General features: G+C 43.8%; 4 protein-coding genes across 4 annotated transcripts; all 4 read left to right on the plus strand.

Annotated features, from left to right (window-relative positions):
• Nucleotides 1-120: 120 nt before the first annotated feature.
• On the plus strand, nt 121-4,536 carry LOC133930365 (uncharacterized). Its single transcript, XM_062377001.1, has 3 exons — nt 121-955; nt 1,053-4,375; nt 4,492-4,536. The coding sequence occupies exons 1-3, from the start codon at nt 121-123 to the stop codon at nt 4,534-4,536; spliced, it is 4,203 nt and encodes a 1,400-aa protein (XP_062232985.1).
• Nucleotides 4,537-4,699: 163 nt separating this feature from the next.
• LOC133886953 (protein SCAR2-like) lies at nt 4,700-5,771 on the plus strand. Its single transcript, XM_062326870.1, has 4 exons — nt 4,700-4,957; nt 5,039-5,122; nt 5,231-5,338; nt 5,398-5,771. The coding sequence occupies exons 1-4, from the start codon at nt 4,781-4,783 to the stop codon at nt 5,437-5,439; spliced, it is 411 nt and encodes a 136-aa protein (XP_062182854.1). The 5' UTR covers nt 4,700-4,780; the 3' UTR covers nt 5,440-5,771.
• Nucleotides 5,772-9,011: 3,240 nt separating this feature from the next.
• Nucleotides 9,012-12,502, plus strand: LOC133930374 (uncharacterized). Its single transcript, XM_062377013.1, has 11 exons — nt 9,012-9,419; nt 9,711-9,789; nt 9,865-10,022; nt 10,106-10,318; nt 10,399-10,524; nt 11,002-11,135; nt 11,220-11,295; nt 11,377-11,708; nt 11,795-11,993; nt 12,058-12,174; nt 12,242-12,502. Exons 2-11 carry the CDS (start codon nt 9,735-9,737, stop codon nt 12,500-12,502), a joined length of 1,671 nt encoding a protein of 556 aa, XP_062232997.1. The 5' UTR covers nt 9,012-9,419; nt 9,711-9,734.
• Nucleotides 12,503-16,043: 3,541 nt separating this feature from the next.
• LOC133886965 (probable F-box protein At5g36000) lies at nt 16,044-18,789 on the plus strand. Its single transcript, XM_062326881.1, has 7 exons — nt 16,044-16,384; nt 17,437-17,651; nt 17,738-17,782; nt 17,884-18,051; nt 18,169-18,216; nt 18,313-18,483; nt 18,587-18,789. The coding sequence occupies exons 1-7, from the start codon at nt 16,044-16,046 to the stop codon at nt 18,709-18,711; spliced, it is 1,113 nt and encodes a 370-aa protein (XP_062182865.1). The 3' UTR covers nt 18,712-18,789.
• The last annotated feature ends 375 nt before the right edge of the window (nt 18,790-19,164 follow it).

Genomic DNA, 19,164 nt, shown 5'->3' on the forward strand with positions numbered 1-19,164 from the left:
TCAGACCGAGACACCGATGAGGATGTCGAATTCGATCAAGCTGACAACGCCTCTGCTTCTATCTCTAGCGTACTCGATCCGTACGACCACGTGTATAGCAATATACCTCCAGCCACGCACATGCTGAAGCCTGGTGAAAACTGCCAATATTGCAATGCGAAGAAGTTCGAGCATGAGACAAAGGGTTTTTGCTGCCGTAATGGAAATATTAAACTATCCACCCCAGATACGCCATCCGAGCTCATGAGACTCTGGTCGAGTTCAGACACTGATGCTAGGCACTTTCGTGACAACATTAGGTTTTTCAACGGTCATTTCTCATTCACCTCGCTCTACTGTCACCTTGACAGTGAGACCACTGACATGAGAAAACATGGTATTTATACGTTTCGTGCCCACGGCCAAATGTACCACAACATACGGTCGTTCGGTACAGATGGTTCAGAACCAAAGCACCTGGAGCTTTACTTCTACGATGATGATCCCAATCTAGAGCTTCGGTTTCGTCGCTGTCGCAAAGAGCTGTACCAGCAAGACAATGATGTCATCAGAAAGTTGGTTGATATACTACGTGGCAACCCGTACTCTGAACAACTCCGGAGTATGGGACAGGTTGAGGACCTTGATGACTATTGTGTGACACTGAACCTTGACCATAGGTTGGACCAGAGAACATATAACGTGCCGGCCACTTCAGAGGTTGCTGCTGTTTGGGTTGAGGAGAGCGACCGCCGAAGGCAGTTTGAGAATAGCATTATCCTACAAGGGAAGAACAGAGAAGTATATGGCATCCGGTCATATCATGGATGCTACGATGCACTATCATACCCTCTCTTCTTCCCTAGAGGCGAACTTGGCTGGCATACCGACATTCCAAAGGTTGGTGTGTCCATCGATCAGGTGAACGCGGCTCGTGCTGCTCGTAAGGCTCGTGGTAATAATGATGAGGACCCAGGTTAGTATTCTCAAAAGATGGCGTTTGCACCGCCAATTCATGGCACTGTACTCTCTTATGTACAACACTAGCCTCTAACGCCATATGCTATGTGCAGATTCTGGTGGCAGGCTATGCGTGTCCGTGCGGGATTACTACTGCTACAAATTCCAGATTCGGCCAGAGATATTCAACCCAATGTTGTTTGGCAAGCGTCTTTTTCAGCAATTCGTGGTCGACACATACATCAAGATCGAGAGCTCGCGGCTGGACTACATATGGGCTCATCAAAAGGAGTTAAGGGCGGACCTGTACCAAGGCTTGGTGGACAGCTTGCATGCCAATGAGGGAAGAGCGGACGCTGTTGGAAAACGGACTGTATTGGCTACATCATTTATTGGAGGACCTCGAGACAAGAGGCGTCGGTACATGGATGCTATGGCTTTAGTGCGGAAATACGGGAAGCCAGATGTCTTCCTCACAATGACATGCAATCCAAACTGGGATGAGATCACGCGCGAACTCTACCCTAGCCAGATACCCCAGGATCGTCCTGATCTCATTGTGCGTGTTTTCAGGGCGAAGCTAGAGGAACTAAAAAGGCAGTTGCTTCAAAAGGACATTCTTGGCAAGGTGAGGGCCTATGTCTATGTGGTGGAGTTCCAGAAGAGGGGCCTACCACATGCCCACTTCCTACTCATCATGCAGGGGTGGTACAAGCTTACGTGTCCCGAGCAGTATGATTGTCTCATCTCAGCCGAGCTCCCGGACAAGCATAAGTACCCAGAGCTATACAAGATGGTCGTCAAGCATATGATGCATGGCCCTTGCGGTGTGTTGAATCGCGATTGCCCGTGCACGAAGGACCGTCCGTCATGCAAGAATCATTATCCACGGCCTTTCAACGCGACTACCTTACAAGGCAAGGACTCCTACCCGGTGTATAGGAGACGTGATGATGGCCGGCATGCAATGGTTCGCAAACACGAGCTAGACAATAGGTGGGTCGTCCCATATAACCCTTACCTCCTGCGGCTGTTCAACTGTCACATCAATGTTGAGGCGTGCTCGAGCATAAAGGCCGTTAAATACCTATTCAAGTACATATACAAGGGCCATGACCGGGCCTCTGTGACTGTGAGCGAGGCTGACAAGGCAGACAGCAACGACAACATAGATGAGATTAGGCAGTATAGAGACGCGAGGTGGGTGACCCCTCTGGAAGCCTTGTGGAGGATATACGGCTTTGAATTGAGCAAGAACTTTCCACCTGTGATGCAGCTGCAACTTTATCTCCCAAACATGCACATGGTTTCGTTTCAAGAGGGCCAAGATATCCGACAAGTGGTAAACCGTGAAGGTGCTGATAAGTCAATGCTGTCAGAGTACTTCGAGACGAATAGATTACATGAGCATGCTCGAGGTATCTTGTACCGTGATTTCCCCGAGTGGTATACTTGGCAAAAAGGCAAGAAAAAGAAATTCTGGCAAAGAAGGGTACGAGAAACAGGTGGACAGGTTGGTAGAATCGTATCAGCTCATCCGGCGGAGGGGGAACGCTACTATCTCCGGGTTCTCCTAAACCACGTGTCTGGTGCCACATCCTACGATGACCTAAGGATGGTTGACGGCGTGATCCTACCGACCTTTCGTGAAGCTGCAGAGAGAAGGGGCCTGATCGAAGCAGACAACACACTGGACGAGTGCCTTACGGAAGCCGAGTTATTCCAGATGCCACCATCGTTCCGAAGGCTCTTTGCAACAATATTGGTATTCTGTGAGCCCAGCGACGTACGAGGACTCTGGCAAAAGCACCTGGAGGCAATGTCGGAGGACTATCGCCGTAATAATATATGCATAGTCGCTGTAGAACAAATGGTTTTGATAGATATCAGGAATATGCTACAGTCAATGGGGAAGGACATAAGGTCGTTCCCTCTTCCCGAGATCGATGAGACACATGATACGGCCAGCGGTGTGCCTAGAGAGATCTTCGAGGAGTCCACCATCGAGCTCAACGTTGAGGACGCAACTCTATCAGACTCCCTCAACACTGAGCAAAGGGCTGCCTACGATGAGATTCTATCAGCTGTTGATAGCGACGAGGGCAGCGTGTTCTTTGTGGATGGACCTGGAGGCACCGGGAAGACTTTTTTGTACAAGGCGTTGCTCGCAACGATACGCGGGCAGAATAAGATTGCTGTGGCAACAGCTACGTCCGGTGTTGCAGCTTCCATATTGCCTGGAGGAAGAACTGCGCACTCGCGCTTCAAGATACCGCTGAGTATTGACGATGGTGCATTTTGTAGCTTCACGAAACAGAGTGGGATTGCCAAGCTTCTGCGGACTGCATCACTCATTATTTGGGATGAAGCCTCCATGACTAAGAGACAGGCAGTGGAGGCGCTGGACAACAGCATGCGTGACATAATGAGTCGACCAGAACTGCCGTTCGGTGGGAAGACGGTTGTGTTTGGTGGAGATTTCAGGCAGGTCCTTCCTGTTGTCCGAAAGGGGTCAAGGGCTCAGATAATTGATGCGTCATTACGTAGGTCATACCTATGGGATTGCATGCGTCACCTAAAGCTTGTACGTAACATGAGGGCACAGAGCGACCCGTGGTTTGCGAAATACCTACTGCGCATCGGTGGTGGCACTGAGGAGGCCAATGGTGATGGCGATGTACGTCTTCCTGATGAGATATGCGTGCCGTATACAGGGGAGGACACTAACCTTGATAAACTAATAGACTACGTTTTCCCAAGGCTGGATGATAATATGTCAGATCCTAACTACATCACCTCGAGAGCCATTTTGTCCACACGGAATGATTGTGTGGATAGGATTAACATGAAGATGATCAGTCGCTTCCGAGGGGATGAGATGGTGTACCATAGCTTTGATCGTGCAGAAGACGATCCCCATAACTACTATCCCCCTGAGTTCCTTAACTCGCTGACTCCTAACGGGTTGCCCGCACATATGTTGAAGCTCAAGATTAACTGCCCTGTCATATTGCTTAGGAACATTGACCCTGCGAACGGGCTTTGCAACGGTACGAGGCTGGTAGTCCGGGGGTTCCAAAGAAACGCCATCGATGCAGAGATTATGCTGGGGCAACATGCTGGAAAGAGGATTTTTCTGCCTCGAATCCCCTTGTGCCCCTCTGATGATGAGATGTTCCCTTTTCAGTTCAAGAGGAAGCAGTTTCCTGTTAGGCTCAGCTTCGCCATGACGGTTAACAAGGCACAAGGGCAAACTATCCCCAACGTCGGTATTTACCTGCCCGAGCCGGTATTCTCTCATGGTCAGTTGTACGTCGCGCTATCAAGAGCCACAGCCAGAGCTAACGTCAGAGTCCTTGCCTTCCCGTCTGATGACAAGAAAAGGAAGTGCTCAAAGCACAGTGGTACGTATACGAGGAACATCGTCTACATAGAGGTCCTTACGTCATAGGTGAGGTATTTGTGGCATATTTGTCATTTATACTCTACATAATTATGATTTGCTTTTTTTGAATTATATCCATCTAATTTTAGTTATTTTCATTTGTGCAGGCCAACTCCCTTGCAGGTTTAGCACACATGATGGGGTTTGTTTAGCCATCAGAAGATTGTTATACAAATGTTTTTTTAATATCCTGCTTTGATACTGGTAGTATGCAAGAGAATAATTTTGCTCGATCCAACACTGGTAGCTAAATTCATTGCTTGCTGGAATGCTTGATATTTAGTGTTCACTGTTTAGGTATTGCAATAAGATCTTTGATGGCTACGCGTGCAGTTAGATCAATCTCAATCAGGTTCAGAAGAAAACAAACCAAATAGGGTTCCTAAACAGGAGGATATGATGAAACCTGATTTGCTAGCGCAACAGGAAGATGACGAATGTTGTGGTTCTGATGACAAATCAAGGGAATTTTTTTCTGCACTAGAAGAGGAATTAACAAAGACACCAACACATTCAGAGCTAAAACCGCCTAGATATCCTCTACTTCCAGTTACTTTTCATGACAGAAGCATGGTATGACTCCTTTCATTATTTGCTTTAAATCATTTTAAGATATTCACCTGATCAGATATCTTCCTTTTTATTTCTTTTCAGCTTAGAAAGGCTCCAACTATGGTTCAGCCTTCAAGTAAGCTTCTAGATGAGAAGAACACAATACTAGAACAGATAAAGAATAAGGTAAGCATTGAAGGTTGCATCTAAGCCAACCACTGCCATTATAGTGATTTTTTTTGGAAAGGAGATACAGTCAGATCATGCTAAAAGTGCCTCAAACCAATTTTACAGTCTTTCAACTTGAAGCCTGTTCTTACAAAGAGACCAAATGTGATGGGTGGTCCCAGAACGAATTTACAAGTGGTGGCCATTCTAGAGCGTGCCCATGCGATTCGCCAGGTTATAAGGCATAGCTGTATCATCCACGATCGCATGATGATTCTTCTTTTGTGAAACAGGCTGTTGCTGATGAAGATGACGAGGATAGCTGGAGTGAGTAGCTGATTCCTCAAAGCAATCTGGCGCCTGATGTTCCACAAGTAATCTGCCGATCCAGGTCTTGTGATCCTGTTCTTGCATGGAGCAAATGATCGATGGAATGGAGCCAGCGTTCTACAGGATTACATGCCAAAACAGTTGGTCCGGACCATGGCAAGATAGGGGCAGCGCTGTAAACAGTGTGCCTACTTAGTGATTGCTGTGTTTTGGAGCGCGTCATATGTTTATTATCTTTTGATGCGTCATATGTTTATTATCTTTTGATGCAACTCCTGAGTGTCTGGTGCTTGTTGAGGATTGTATATGCCTCACATGACTCGTGTGAATTTTGTAACTTGCAAATCTGGAGCAACTCAAGCAAGCAACTTGTGAGTGTACAGATAAATAATCTTCATGCAGTGTGTTACTTAAACTAAATTTGATTTTTTTTTTCTGTGGGTAAATATCGCAGAACTAAAGGCATTTTGCAAAACCATTTAGAAACTACTATAGGTTTTAGTGTAGTACCACACTGTTATTTTTCTTTTTTTTAATATAAAGCCAGTGTGTCAGGATCACACTGGCATGATAGATCATGGGTCAGCTGCAGATGGACTTCACAAGGATCAACATTTTCCACGTAGGTCCCGTTATGTTCAGTCCAGCAGTGAGCTTGCATTGTTCAGTCTATTTTCTTGTCCTCTTGTGACCTCTCCTCCCTCTGCAGGTGGCTGCAGATTTCTTAGGAGAGCTATGAAGAATGAAGATGGTCGCTACCTGTCTCCGATGGCCCATCGTTGACGCTTGCCTCTTTGTTGCCTCCTCCCTCGAAGAGCTCTGTTCTGTCCGTTCAGTTCTCCTCTTCCTCCTTTGGAGTCTTGTCAGCAGATTCGAGTTCAGCAGCTTTGTCTCTAAGCTGTCTGAGCTTGGCCTTCTTTGAGTTTGAGACAGCCACAAACTAGATAAACACAAAATAGTGAGTCATGCACAAATACATTAAGCTAAAACTATGGCTTTTTAGAGTTCTAATCAGTTAGAACAGAATGAGAAAAACATTGAAAAAACCAAAACAAAAAAAAACATCAGAATGTGCTTGTTCTGTTGACATCCTTCCCCATATGTAACCTGTTTTAGATCTTCAGTTTTAAAATACACAATTGTCTATTACTCTATTAGTATACTGAAGTCCTGTGTTTTTTAAATTGCTTAAGCAATCCAGCGTCAGCCCCCTGTTTCCCTGTGTATTCCATCTATGAAAAAGGCTTGTTTACTTTGTATTGAGCAATACTGAGAACATGCTTCTAAAATCTTGTGGTCCCTTATTTTCAGGTTTTGATGTATGGGGCGTCATTGCTTGAAATGCCAGAGGCAGAACTTGTGGAGGTGAGTTACAAGAATGCTACTAAGCTGTTTTCTTATCCTGGCTCCAAAGTTCACCCTGAAGCTGAAGCTGTCTGATGGGTTTCATCACTGCCTTACTCACTGGTCAGCCAACGTGAACACTGTTCTTCTGATTCATGGTATTTTGTTCTTCTGAGTGCTGTCTGTGTATCGAGTTGTAGTGACTCTCGGAAACAATAGAGAAATTGTTATACTTCTCTACTAATATAGAGAAATTAATGCATATGTAATTTGCAGTGAAAATAAAAAAAAGTATTCAAGACATTCCAGGAAAGAATATGCCATATGGCACCGCTGTTGAGATATTCTATATTTAGTCATATTTTCATCACCAAGTTTAGAGTTCTGTGAAGCTCTAGGCTGCTTTTGATTCCTTGTTTGCATTGGAGTATATTAGCATGATTGTATTTCTCTGTTACATTATTTGCAAATTAGATTGATTGTATTTGTATTTCAGTGTTTGGAGGCCCCAGATTGATACGTTCACATTGTCTATTTATTCTCTTTATTTAGTTTTTGTTCACGCTTACTCAGAGCTTGTGAATTACGTATATGTGTATTCCTGTATTCATTACTAAAACTACTCTAAAAATGCACAGCACCAGTTACTCATAAATTTGACGAGTTACAAAAGAAACATTGACCAAGAAATTGGAATTCCAACTAGCATCTGCGCCCCAGAAGCCTATTTTCAGTTCCTTCAGACAAAAGTGGTTCAGTGGTTTGGCAGTTGGGGGCAATTCAAGCAAATCAAGTTCATGTTCATCTGCACCTCAACAACCAATTCACCCTGTGGTTCTCTTTAAATTCAACATTGCCATAGCTTAGACTTTCCATAATCCCATGTAGTCTGAAGTGAAAGATGTAAAGCAAAGGGTAAAGGGACATACACTCAAGCGTATTTTTGCAACCATAAGAAAACCCAGGATCTCAGATTTAGTCTACTGTGTATTAGGTGACGGCTGCAACTTCCAACGCCATTCCAACTTGGTACCTTGTCTTTCAAATGTCCATGGCAACTAAATGGAAGGAGAAAGACCAAACGATTCAGGTAAAAAAAGTAAAGTGAAAAAATTTGAGAAGCAAAAAAGAAGCAAGGACATGGACTTTCCATAAGGTGGAAGGAAAGTTTGAATAGTAGATACATAAGCTGGACCATATGAACCTCTTTAGACACAAGTGCATTACGTCTTCATATTTCAAGATGGTGAGACCTCAACGAAAGTTAACAATCTTACTTGTTCCTACTGTGTTGATTAAGTTGGAAATAATAGTAACTCCGACTACATTACTAATCCCTGGCTCCAAACAATCAAGACAACTAAAAGTGAAGGAAGTAAATCAGTCCTAGAGGTAGTGGTGAGCATATACTATGAAGAGAAGTTTTTTCTCCCTTCCATGAACAAGTCCTGTTCTATATGCTAAGTTCTGAAGGTTATTCAATCACTTAATCTAAAGTTGTTATTTGCAATTTGCTGAATGGCTAAAACCAACACATTCGATGTCATGTCCCTTAATCTAAAGTTAATGTTTAATAATTCTGTAGGCTTCACAAGCATAACAATTCTAGAGGCTTCTAATGTTTCTACACCGTGCTATAAGATTGGTAAATCTCTATGTCCTCTCTCCATCAGCCCCTCCCCTCTCCCAGCAACCCCCTTCCCTGCCTAGCACTAAATGTGTAGCAAATTACAAACAGCAGTGCATTAGCATTGGCTAGCCTCACAATACATTAAAAGTCAAGTTGCTATTCAACCTTCATTGTAGTGAAGCAATTCTTAACTAGGTAAACAAAGGAACTACTCCAGAGTCCAGATGCGTTGTGGCAGCAATATGCATAATCAGTAATCACACCACCTAGCTGCCCACAAACAAGCTTTACATCAACAGAAAATTGTCTTCCATGTGAGACAACTATTTTTTTGAGATAAATGTGAGACAATTCGACACAGGAGCCATGAACCATCTTGACAAGCAATGCCAACACCACAAATCAAATTACCAAGCCATCGATTGAACAGGGGGAAAAACCTCCGACTCCTAACAACTTGATGAAACTACAAGCGTAGCACGCGAATTAGGCAGAAAATCCAGTGGGTGGCTGTTGTACCCTTACCCCGGTGTAGGCGTCGATTGCGGCGCTAATGCGTTCCTCCTTGAAGAAAGCGTTGCCCTCTTGCTTTAGCAGGTTCGCCTTCTGCTGCTTCGGCGCCGCCGGGGACATCTCCCTCGCCTCGAGCTCGCTACGAGGAGGAAGGGGGAGGCGCGATTTGATTCAAAAAATCCCAACTAACCGAATCCAATCCTAACCGCTGGCCCTAACTCCCCTCTCTATTTAAAGCCACCTCCCCCAACCCGTCCGCCGAGTGCTCTTTTCCGCCGCCTCCTTGCCCTAGCTAACCACTCCGCCGCCGCCACCATTGGAGCACCGAGCTCGAGCTTGGGGAAGCCGTCGAATAGCGCCGCTCCGCCCGGTCTGAGCTCACCCTCGGCACGGAGAGCTCATCGGTTTTTCTTCTCCACCGCTCATCGGTTTTTCTTCTCCACCGCCCGACCACCACCTCCGCCGAGATTTCTTCCCGTCGCCCGCCTTCTTTGTCAGGTGGCTGTTCGTGGAAGTCCATTTGATTAGAAAATGTTCGCTATACATAGTTGGCTGTAGGTTCGCTATACAACCATTAATTTATCAAGATGGATCATTTTTAGCTTCAGGTTTTTTTAAGTAGGATTTTATTTAGACATGTTCTCGCTATTGCATTAGTGGAAATTCAAAAGGGAGTACAGCCTTTAGCCATCTCTCCGCACATGAGTGCAAACACTGTTGCCTATGGCGCCTTTTCATGTATTTCATCTTATGCCTTTTCATGCTTTTCATTGTCGCGAGTTTGTACAGGAAACGAGAGCTGGAATTAGAGTCATGTCGCTGCATAACAAACCTAAGAAGGCTCTATTGAATGGAATTGTCCCGCAGGGTACTTATTTCCACTATATTTTGTATCATTTTTCAGTTGCTACATTAGTCCCTTATGCATCTGATTTTTTTGCAGATTATATTTGCACAAAAAATGATCTTGATATTATTCTACCAATTAAAAACATGCCTTCTTTACCTGGAAAAGAAGTACTTGTGCTCATTGATGATGCTCTCGTAGACAGGAGGCATTTGGAATGCCTTTTCCAACCGAGTGCATTTTTGAATGATGAGGTAATAAGTACATATATTAAAAGCAAATATGCACAAATATTTACTTCTGTTATCTAATCGTTGTTGTTAACTTGCAAGTACAGGTCATAAATGCATACATTTGCTTATTAAGGGCTCAAGAGCATCTACAACGTAGGTCCGGTGGTACGGTCTACCTGGAGACTACTTATGTCTCAACCCTTCTAAAGCGGGATGGTGATAATAACATTAGAATGGATGATCTATATGCTACACATGACACCATTGAAAATAGCACCATTGAACGAAGGGTTGAAAGATACTTGGACCATGACATGGTAAAAATTAACTTCTAATTTATGATTTTTCTTGTTAACATATATAAGTGCCTAATACTACATGTGCAAAAATTATTTAGGTATTTATTCCAATAAACATCGAGGGAATCCACTGGTATCTTGCTGTGATTGACGCCAGAAAAAGTGAGATACATGTGCTCGATTCGATGGGTCCTGTATATGATCGCGAAGACCTCAGTACCACTGTGAGTATTTGTTACTAAAAGTACTTCTTCTTTGCTACTCCCTCCGTCCCAGTTTAGAAAGTTTAACTATTTTATACAAAATTTATATAATAATAGCGTTTTTCAACAGCGATGTGAATAAGCAAATGTAGAAAGCTAATGTTGAGCGTAACTTTAGAGGGTGCGTAAATTTAGAGGGAGTAGCAAAGAAGAAGTAAAATGCTGGTTCTTTAGAGGGTGCGTAACTTTACATTGCAGATTCTTTAGAACGTAACTTTAGAGCTGGTTCTTTAGAGCGTAACTTCTAAAGGGTGGTTCTTTAGAGCGTAACTTTAGAGGGTGCGTAACTTTAGAGGTGTCCTGCGTAATAGGAGGTGTCCTTTGGTGCTATATAATTGGAGGTGTCCTTTGGAGGTGTTGGAAGGGAGTAATATATATAAATAGCTTTGGCGTGTAACCTTTGGTGCTAATATTTTTTAATTTATTATATATAAATAGCTGAACGGATTGCAGAGGCAAATAGACATTGTATCGCAGCTCAAGGAGCTTAAAAACCACAAGTGGCAGAACCTACGGGTTGCTTCATGGCCGGTTAGACAGATACAATTCGAAAAGATAATGCAGACAGACAGGTACATCTCAAAAATTTGTTTACCTACAATTTCGTTCCACTGATTAAATGAATATGTGCATGACGTTCTTTTTTGATACTATAGCTGTTCATGCGGTCTTTTCATGTTAAACTACATGGAATACTGGACAGGGGATGTGCTGTCTGACAATATAACTCAAGTATATCATACAGGGTCATGATAGTTTGTTACATGTTTAATCATATATTCTGTAAAAATTAATGTTATTATTATTGTGCAGGATGATATGATACAATTCAGGACAAAATTAGCTGCTATTTTGTTATCATCAGAACTAAACAAGAGAAAAGGACATCCGTCAGTCGAAGAGAACGATGAAGAAAGTGGAAGTCCAGATGATGTTGTGATGCTAAAAAATCCCCCTAATCTATGCAAAAGGTCACAACAATCCGTTCAGTCTAAAGTCATGAATACAAATAAGTCTGCCGATGAAACTAGAGACCAGTCCTCATTGTGTGCCCTTTCCATGGTGGACATACCGATAGGCAAAAAAGAACTGACAGATGTCGTATGCAATTATATCATGTTAATTGATGATGCTGAGACATTAGAGTAAGCTTCTTATATTCTATTTATTAACAATATAATGTACTTTATTTCAATTCTTATATTCTTAGTCACAATTGATCATTTTACAGGACACAATGGGTGCAAAGTTTGAAGCCTTACCTGATTTGCTTAAGTGTCAAGCAACTCCAAGCATCATTAAAGATGGATCAACCCATGTCCAACGCTTGTTTCAACTTGGGTGTTCGGATTCTCGCATACACAGAATACAAGATGTTGAAAAGTTCCAAGAAAATGGTTTCAAAGCACTATATGGACCTGCAATTCTGCGTGAGTTTTTATATTCTCCTAGGCACTCTTTGCTCATATTTTAAAAAACTTTGTTTTCTCCCAGACGTTATCTGATTTTGGACGAGACCCAAAGTATAGAAAAAAGCTTGATGTTCGAGAGTTGGCCAAATCGTTAGAAAGCTGGCCTTTCATGAACTATGATGTCTCACGTTGCAAATTTGTAAGATTGCTTCCCTTTGTCCATTGGTGTCGTTGTTTTTGCTATCTTAATGCATACCTTTTTGCAGATTCTTATGCCATTTGCACAACATGGCATGTTCTTGCTTTTTGTGTTCGACCATGAGGACAGAACTATGACCGTACTGGACTCCAATCCTATTCCAGATTGGTATAAAGATATGCCATACAAGCAGTACGCACATAAAATTATTCATATTGCCAAGTATTATATGGTTGCCATGAGAGTAGCATGTCCTGGGTGGAACGACGATGTTTATAGATGGCAACATATAATCTCAGCTGGTACTCCAATGGACGTATACGGGTAACTTGCTTTGAACGTCACTAGAAGCAATAAGTAATAAGTATGTTTATCTAACACAGAGTTTACAATTCATTCTGCCATAGGAATTTATCTGGTTATTTCGTTTTGCAATTCATGTGCTCATGGAATGGTAAAAAGCTACACACACCAATATGCACGGTGAGCATATTAGTTTGTCGCACCGTCGTATGTACATTTTAAGTTACAATACTATACTTTACACGTGAGATATATTTATATTTACATATATATATGATGCACGTGCAGGATGGCCAAGCACTAAGGAGGCACTTTTTGATCAGCCTATTGACGTACGATGAGAATTCATGTCGACATGTAATACCTGCAAGTGTACGAGAATATCTTAGCCGTATCGTGGGCAAGACGATTTGAAAGAGATAGTTATAGAAATAAATCTATTTCTATAAACCTATTTATTTGTACTCAAAGTTAAGTTATAGTTGTATTTGAAATCTAAGTTGCAAGCTTTATCTGAAAACGATTTTGTTATTTGTCATGAGGCTACGTACCTAGATAGTTCTATATAAATTTTTAACACTCGTTACAGCATACAGTCAGAAAAATATTTCTTTAACAAATTTTTTATGCCCATTGCAACGCACGGGCAGATAACTAGTAAAACTCAAAAAATATGAAACAAAATTTTGTTAATTTCGTATTACTGTTGTATACATGCTAAAATTATGTACATATATAAAAATAATATTGTTTTCCTCATAATTAAATGAATGTGTTAAATATTGATAAATTTATAAATAAATATTGAGATATCCTAAATTGGTAAATCTAAATTTTTAATCTTATTTTATCATGTTCTAAAAAAACAGATACGATATAGTCGCGTCAACCAAACTAATATATATAGCAGTAGGACAACAACTGCTTGTTTTCCGTGTTCGCCCCAGATAAGGAATCGTCACATGTATCAAATGTGCCGGATACTGAGCTACTCTGCCACTCACAGTGCTGCTACAGTGCACAGTCATTGTATGCGTATTGTGTGTCCAGCAGTGGCGGATAAAAAAGAGCTAGGCAAGGAGTCATCCACCTCTCTGCTCCTCTTTTTCTTTATCTCCCTTTTCTTCTCTTTCTCTTTTCTTCTTTCTCTCTCTTATTCATAAAAAAAATATTGTTAAATGGGAGGGGGCTTCCACTGGTTATGGCCGGAGCGCCCCCTTATCTGCCCTTGTGCCAAGCTCAAGAAGATGAATGCGGAAAAAACTAGACAAGATGTGGCACGGAGAATAAACCACAAAGGGGTAAAACTTATATCTTGCTTTAAGCAAGTATCTTCTCTTTTCGTTACTTATTGTGCTAAATATTGTTTCACAAAAATATATATCTCCTGCAACAGTTACCAAAATTAGGGACCGTACTTGAGACATTCTAGTATTTGCATATATTGAAAAATCTAAGGTGCAAGTTTACTCGCCTCTCTATGTAGTTACACCAAGCTGATGGTATGGATGGCATCTCTATATCACAACAATGAAAACATAGTATGCATGGTGGAGCGTAAAATAGTTTAAAACTTTGCATCTTTACGGTTACGGCACAAATATTATGATAATCTTTAGCAGGCAAATTTTGCCGTGGGGGATTGCTACTATACAATTTTAGCTATAAGACACCTTTAAAATGGAAATTGTTTGAAGACATTGCCAAATTATGGCTATTTCCAATATGACACCGTAGGCAACGCCACTACCACTGTTGTACTCACCGGCCGCATTATCTACATCTGCTTGCCTACCACCACAGGCGCCGAGAGATTTCAGGTACACAGAGCAATAAAGAACTTTTCGATGTTCGTGTGTTATTTTGTCTCTTATTTTTAGTCTAAAAGGTACTTTGAGCACTGAAGTGCTTAACAGAAAAACAACCGGAGTACTTAACAGAGAACCACCTCTAACTTATGTAGTACTTGTGGTCTGAGTAGTGATAGCAGTAGCACCATTCTTTTGCTCTGTTACTCGGTGGGTTGGCATGTTTGGAGAAAAACAATGCTAGTTTGTTTACTTACATATACAACTGCAGAATATTTTTATGTGCTACTGTTAAGTAACAAAGCACAATTTACAGAACATATTTCTAGTTTCAATCTCGGAAATTAAATGATTAATCATTATCTGAAAATTGAAATGTATTTGAGTTACTGTCAACATTCGGGAGTGTATGCTAGGCTGCTAGCTGTCTGTTTATAAACCACCTGACTGCCAGTTACCAAACTGCGAGGCTAGATTTATAGTGTAGCTCGTGCTTAGTCATTCCATCTCTTCTATTGAAATAATTATGTGCTTCTATGGTAAATAAAATTGAAACTAGCATCTATGCTGACATGCAATTCTCTTTTGCATATCAATGGTCATCTTAGCGATCATGAGTCCTGAAAAACTTCACTGTGAAGACTGTAGCCTGAATGAACTTTTCTACTATGTAACAGAACGGTAGTTCTGACATAAGTCCATTTGCTCCTATGTCCTAGACCATGCAATGGGTAATCCAAGTACTGCATTCAAGGACATAGTTTAACTTTTTTTTAGGCTTGGATTTTACTTCATTGTGCTTTATTTCGAAATTGTCTAAACTGTAGGTGGCATTGTGGCACTGTAAATCTCCATCTCAGGAAACATTGTGCTGCTTGTTTGCATTTTCCTCTCCTGTTTTCCTTTTCAATTGACTGGTTTGTTAGACAGAGAAAAATTTTGTGAACAAATTAACTGATCATGCTCCTGTATTCTCCGGTTTTGGCACCTCAGGTATAGTTTGAGCTACATTCCTTTTCACGCGAAGGATGGTTTCTGATCTGATGGTGAAGTTTTTGTGACACTGAACTTTGAGCTGCGGCTGGCTACTTAGCACGCTTCAGCGCCTGAAAATAGGGAAGCCTGTGGGTGATTGCTTCTTTACCCATTTCCTCTGAGTCCAGACTTGTTTGATAAACAAACCGAGCTATGTATTTTGTATAAATGTATGTCATGATGCATTTGTTTGTATAACCCCCACTGCGACTGTAAAATCAGATTCCCAGCCCTGTGCTGCTGAAAAAAAAAATTACACTGCTTGTGATTATATGATTTACATTTCTGACCCCTTTGCTTGCTGCACCCATTTTCATGGGCCAGAATTCTGCACACCTTATCACACTCTTCACACTCCAAAAATATTTTTAGACATTTGGAACCAAGAATACATAGTTGTTTCTTTACATTGTCTTGTTCCTGATTTTTAGTCTGAAGGCAAAAGGAATAATATCCACCGTGTATTCTTTTGCAGAATCAAAGAACTCTTCACATGTCCAGAATTCTGGAGCAACGGTGGCGTTATGCTGCAAGTTGATGAGCTCCGTCGACTGCTGCGTGGGCTCCAACCAGCAGAACTTCTTGGTGGACCCACATGTCAGTTTAATCACGCCTCCCTTGACCTTCCGCCATTTCAAATTTCGAACCCGTGTCGGTCCCGCAGCTTATATATATACACGCACTCGTCGCCCACACGCAGCACGCTGCGCCTCCCACCGCTGCATGGGCAAAGCCATCTCCCTACTCCGGCCACCGCAACCACCACGAGAGAACGAGAGGGATATGGTGATGGAGCTGCGGAAGCGCCCGAGGCCGCCGCGCGTCGACCCGGACTTCGTCTCGTCCCCGCCGCTGAGGAAGCGGGTGCGGAAGCAGGCAGCGGCGAGGAAGCCGCGGGAGGCTGCGGGGGCGGCGAAGAGGCAGCCACCGCGGAAGAGGCCGAGGTGCGCGTGCATGGGGATCGGGAACCCCGCCGCGGGGCTTCATCCTGCGACGTGTGGCCGGCAGGCGCCGCCGCGCATGTCGACGCGCGTCTTGTTCCGCCCTCGCCATCCCTTCAACTGGTAAGCTTGTGTTTCCTGCGTGCGTGCGTCATGTCTGTGTGTTCGTGGATGGCGATTCGAATTGTTCGGTGTTTGAATTGGGTTTGGCATTCCTGCTACTGCGCTTATAATCGGTTCGAGTTCCGAATTCCCAGTTGGATCCTCTGATTATGACGTGTGTGCTTGCGGAGGGGATTGGTTCGTACTGACTTCAATTTTCTCCAATTGGATTTTAGCGCTTGCGCTTGCATTTGCGCATCGAAGTGACTTGAATTACTCTGCTGCGAATTTAGAGTGGTTTTTAATCGATCGTAACTTCACAGATTGGCAGTTTGTGGCTTGAACACATCCATTTTTCTCGTATGTTTGTGCCTCTGAACGTGGGTAGATTGAGGCCTGCAGTCGATTCAAATTTTGTTTCGATGGATTTGATTCTGTGACTGCACTGCATATTTCTGCTTAGTCCCTTCGCTTAGAAATTTAAAACCGCTGTACCGAGGTTTGTCTGCTTGAAATGATTTGGGTATGGTTTTTTGGGTGCTGAGTCTATTGAAGCAATACGAGTTCGAATTAGGCTAAGGCTTGAATCTCTGTTTGAACCATCTAATCGTAGTTTCAGTATTGGATTGGATGGACTTTTGTAACATTTCTGTCTGATTCGTTTGAATTCGAATTCGTTAGAGCAGAGTGGTTGTTAACCAATGGCTAATAGCTGCAGTCTAGTTCGAATTACTCGTGATTTCGATGCTTCAGGGAGTTGAAACTTGAAATCTCTAGTAGTGGCGATGATATGCTTTGAAACTACGGGATTCAGCTCGGATAGTGGTGCTATTCATCCAAATTTAAGAATCCGTTATCCATCTGGTCTAGGATTTGCACTTTGCTTCTCATTTACTTTCGACGCTACAAAATTCCAGCAACTGTGAGGTTTGGTGTGTAAATTGCCTGCTCTTGTAACTAATTTTGATCTCGCATCATTATCAGCTTACACTAGCATTTCCAATTAGGCCCAATTTTCTCACTAAATTCGAATCCGAATTTTGAATCCTGAACACAAGTGCTTCTCGATGCAGGTACGAGCCGGACATGTGGACGGAGGTGGCCAAGCACCTGTGCGGCTGCGACCTGCTGCGCCTATCCCGCACCTGCCGCTGGTTCCGCCGCCTCCTGGCCGACGACTCCATCTGGCGCTACGCCTTCTTCCGCGACCTCAACCTCCCCGCCGCCAACCTGCACGCTCCTCTCCCGCTCCACCGCTCCTGGCGCTCCGTCTACTTCGCCGCCTTCGGTAAGCAACAAACGGCCCCACCCTGAACCCAGTTACTCCCACTGACACCGGGTCCCACTTAATGACACGTGTGCTCCCCATCACAGATGGCTCCCACGCGTACTGCTGCAACCAGAGCGACAAGCACCTCAGTAAGCGCAGCTGACATCGCAGGATTTATTCATCACTCTATTTCTTGCGCCATTGCCGTTCGCTGCGACACATGAGTGTATTTGATGCCGGTGAGATGCAGGTTCATTGCGCGTCGGGGCATTCCTGCTTGACTTGCCGAAAGTGCTGCTGACGGGGAAGCTGCCGTTGCCGTGGTGGCTGCTGCTGGATGCTGACGGCGTGCAGCTCTCCATCGAGGTGATGGGCGCCTGCGTGCTCAACAACGCCCGCCCCGGAGTCTGGATCGCCGGTACGTGCCCACATCCCATGCATGGCCATCGATCTTGTCGTCCGCTCGTAGCTCATCGATCTGTCTTAAACTGTTTGATTCCTCACTGTTCTTTGGCCTTGTTGATGAGTGCTGCAGACATGCATGTGATGCGATGCCCCGTGTGCAGCCTCAACAGCTGCCGAGGTGAGCCGGTGGATGCTGGGTAGTACGTCCGTCCTGCCACTCTAGCGCTACTAGTTACTGATCGAATTTGGTTGGGATGGAATGTGGGTGGATCAGGGACGATGCAGGTTTTGGACGCACGGCACTCTGAGCTGTTCCTGGAGGAGGCGTACTGGGATGGGACCATGGAGTACGAGGACCTCGGCGAGCACATCCTTGACGAGGAGGCGACCGCCGCCTTCTGCGCCGTCGTCAACCACAATCACCTCTCCTCCCCATCCGCTGCCTGTACGTCTCACAACCATCTGATCATTCCAGTGTTCTGTCCAGTCATCTGTATGCTTGCACTGACTGACACGCATCGCATTGGTACGTGTTGCCGGTTCTTCAGTTGTTCTCAGCCCCAAGTCCTGGATCGGGAAGCGCGACGACCCGCTGACCAAGAAGTGTGCCACCACATACGCTGCTGCCATCAACACCAACCTCCAGCACAACGGGGGTACGCACTCGAGCTGAACCCGGCATTCCTGGCTCGAGTCACAGCAGCAGTTCTGACATGATGTGCGTGTCGGTGATTGCTGACAGGTTTGCTGTCGAGGTTCCAGGCGATGCGGGACACGGCCAGGGACGGGCAGGTTGTGTCCATCAGGATCTCCCAGGTGCTCTTCTGATTCTTTGCTCGGCTCGTCTCTGGCGCTGGATTCCTGCTGCGCTGCAGAAATCTGTTAATGTCCTAGCTGCTGCGCTGTAGAAATGTGTTAATGCCTGGTTTGCTGTGATTATACAACTGACAGGGATACCCATGAATGGTGTTAATGGTGTACGGGTATACTATAGTAGGTTTGGCGCCTCTGTTTTTTACTGCATTTGTTGTTTGTATCGAACTATTGATTGATGGTACTTCAGTGAGAAGTTGCACGTACTCGGCGCTGCTTGTTTACCTGGTTGTCTGCTGTTATACTACAAGCA

This window comes from Phragmites australis, chromosome 1 (genome assembly GCF_958298935.1).
Source record: "Phragmites australis chromosome 1, lpPhrAust1.1, whole genome shotgun sequence".
NCBI classification, from domain to species: Eukaryota; Viridiplantae; Streptophyta; class Magnoliopsida; order Poales; family Poaceae; genus Phragmites; species Phragmites australis.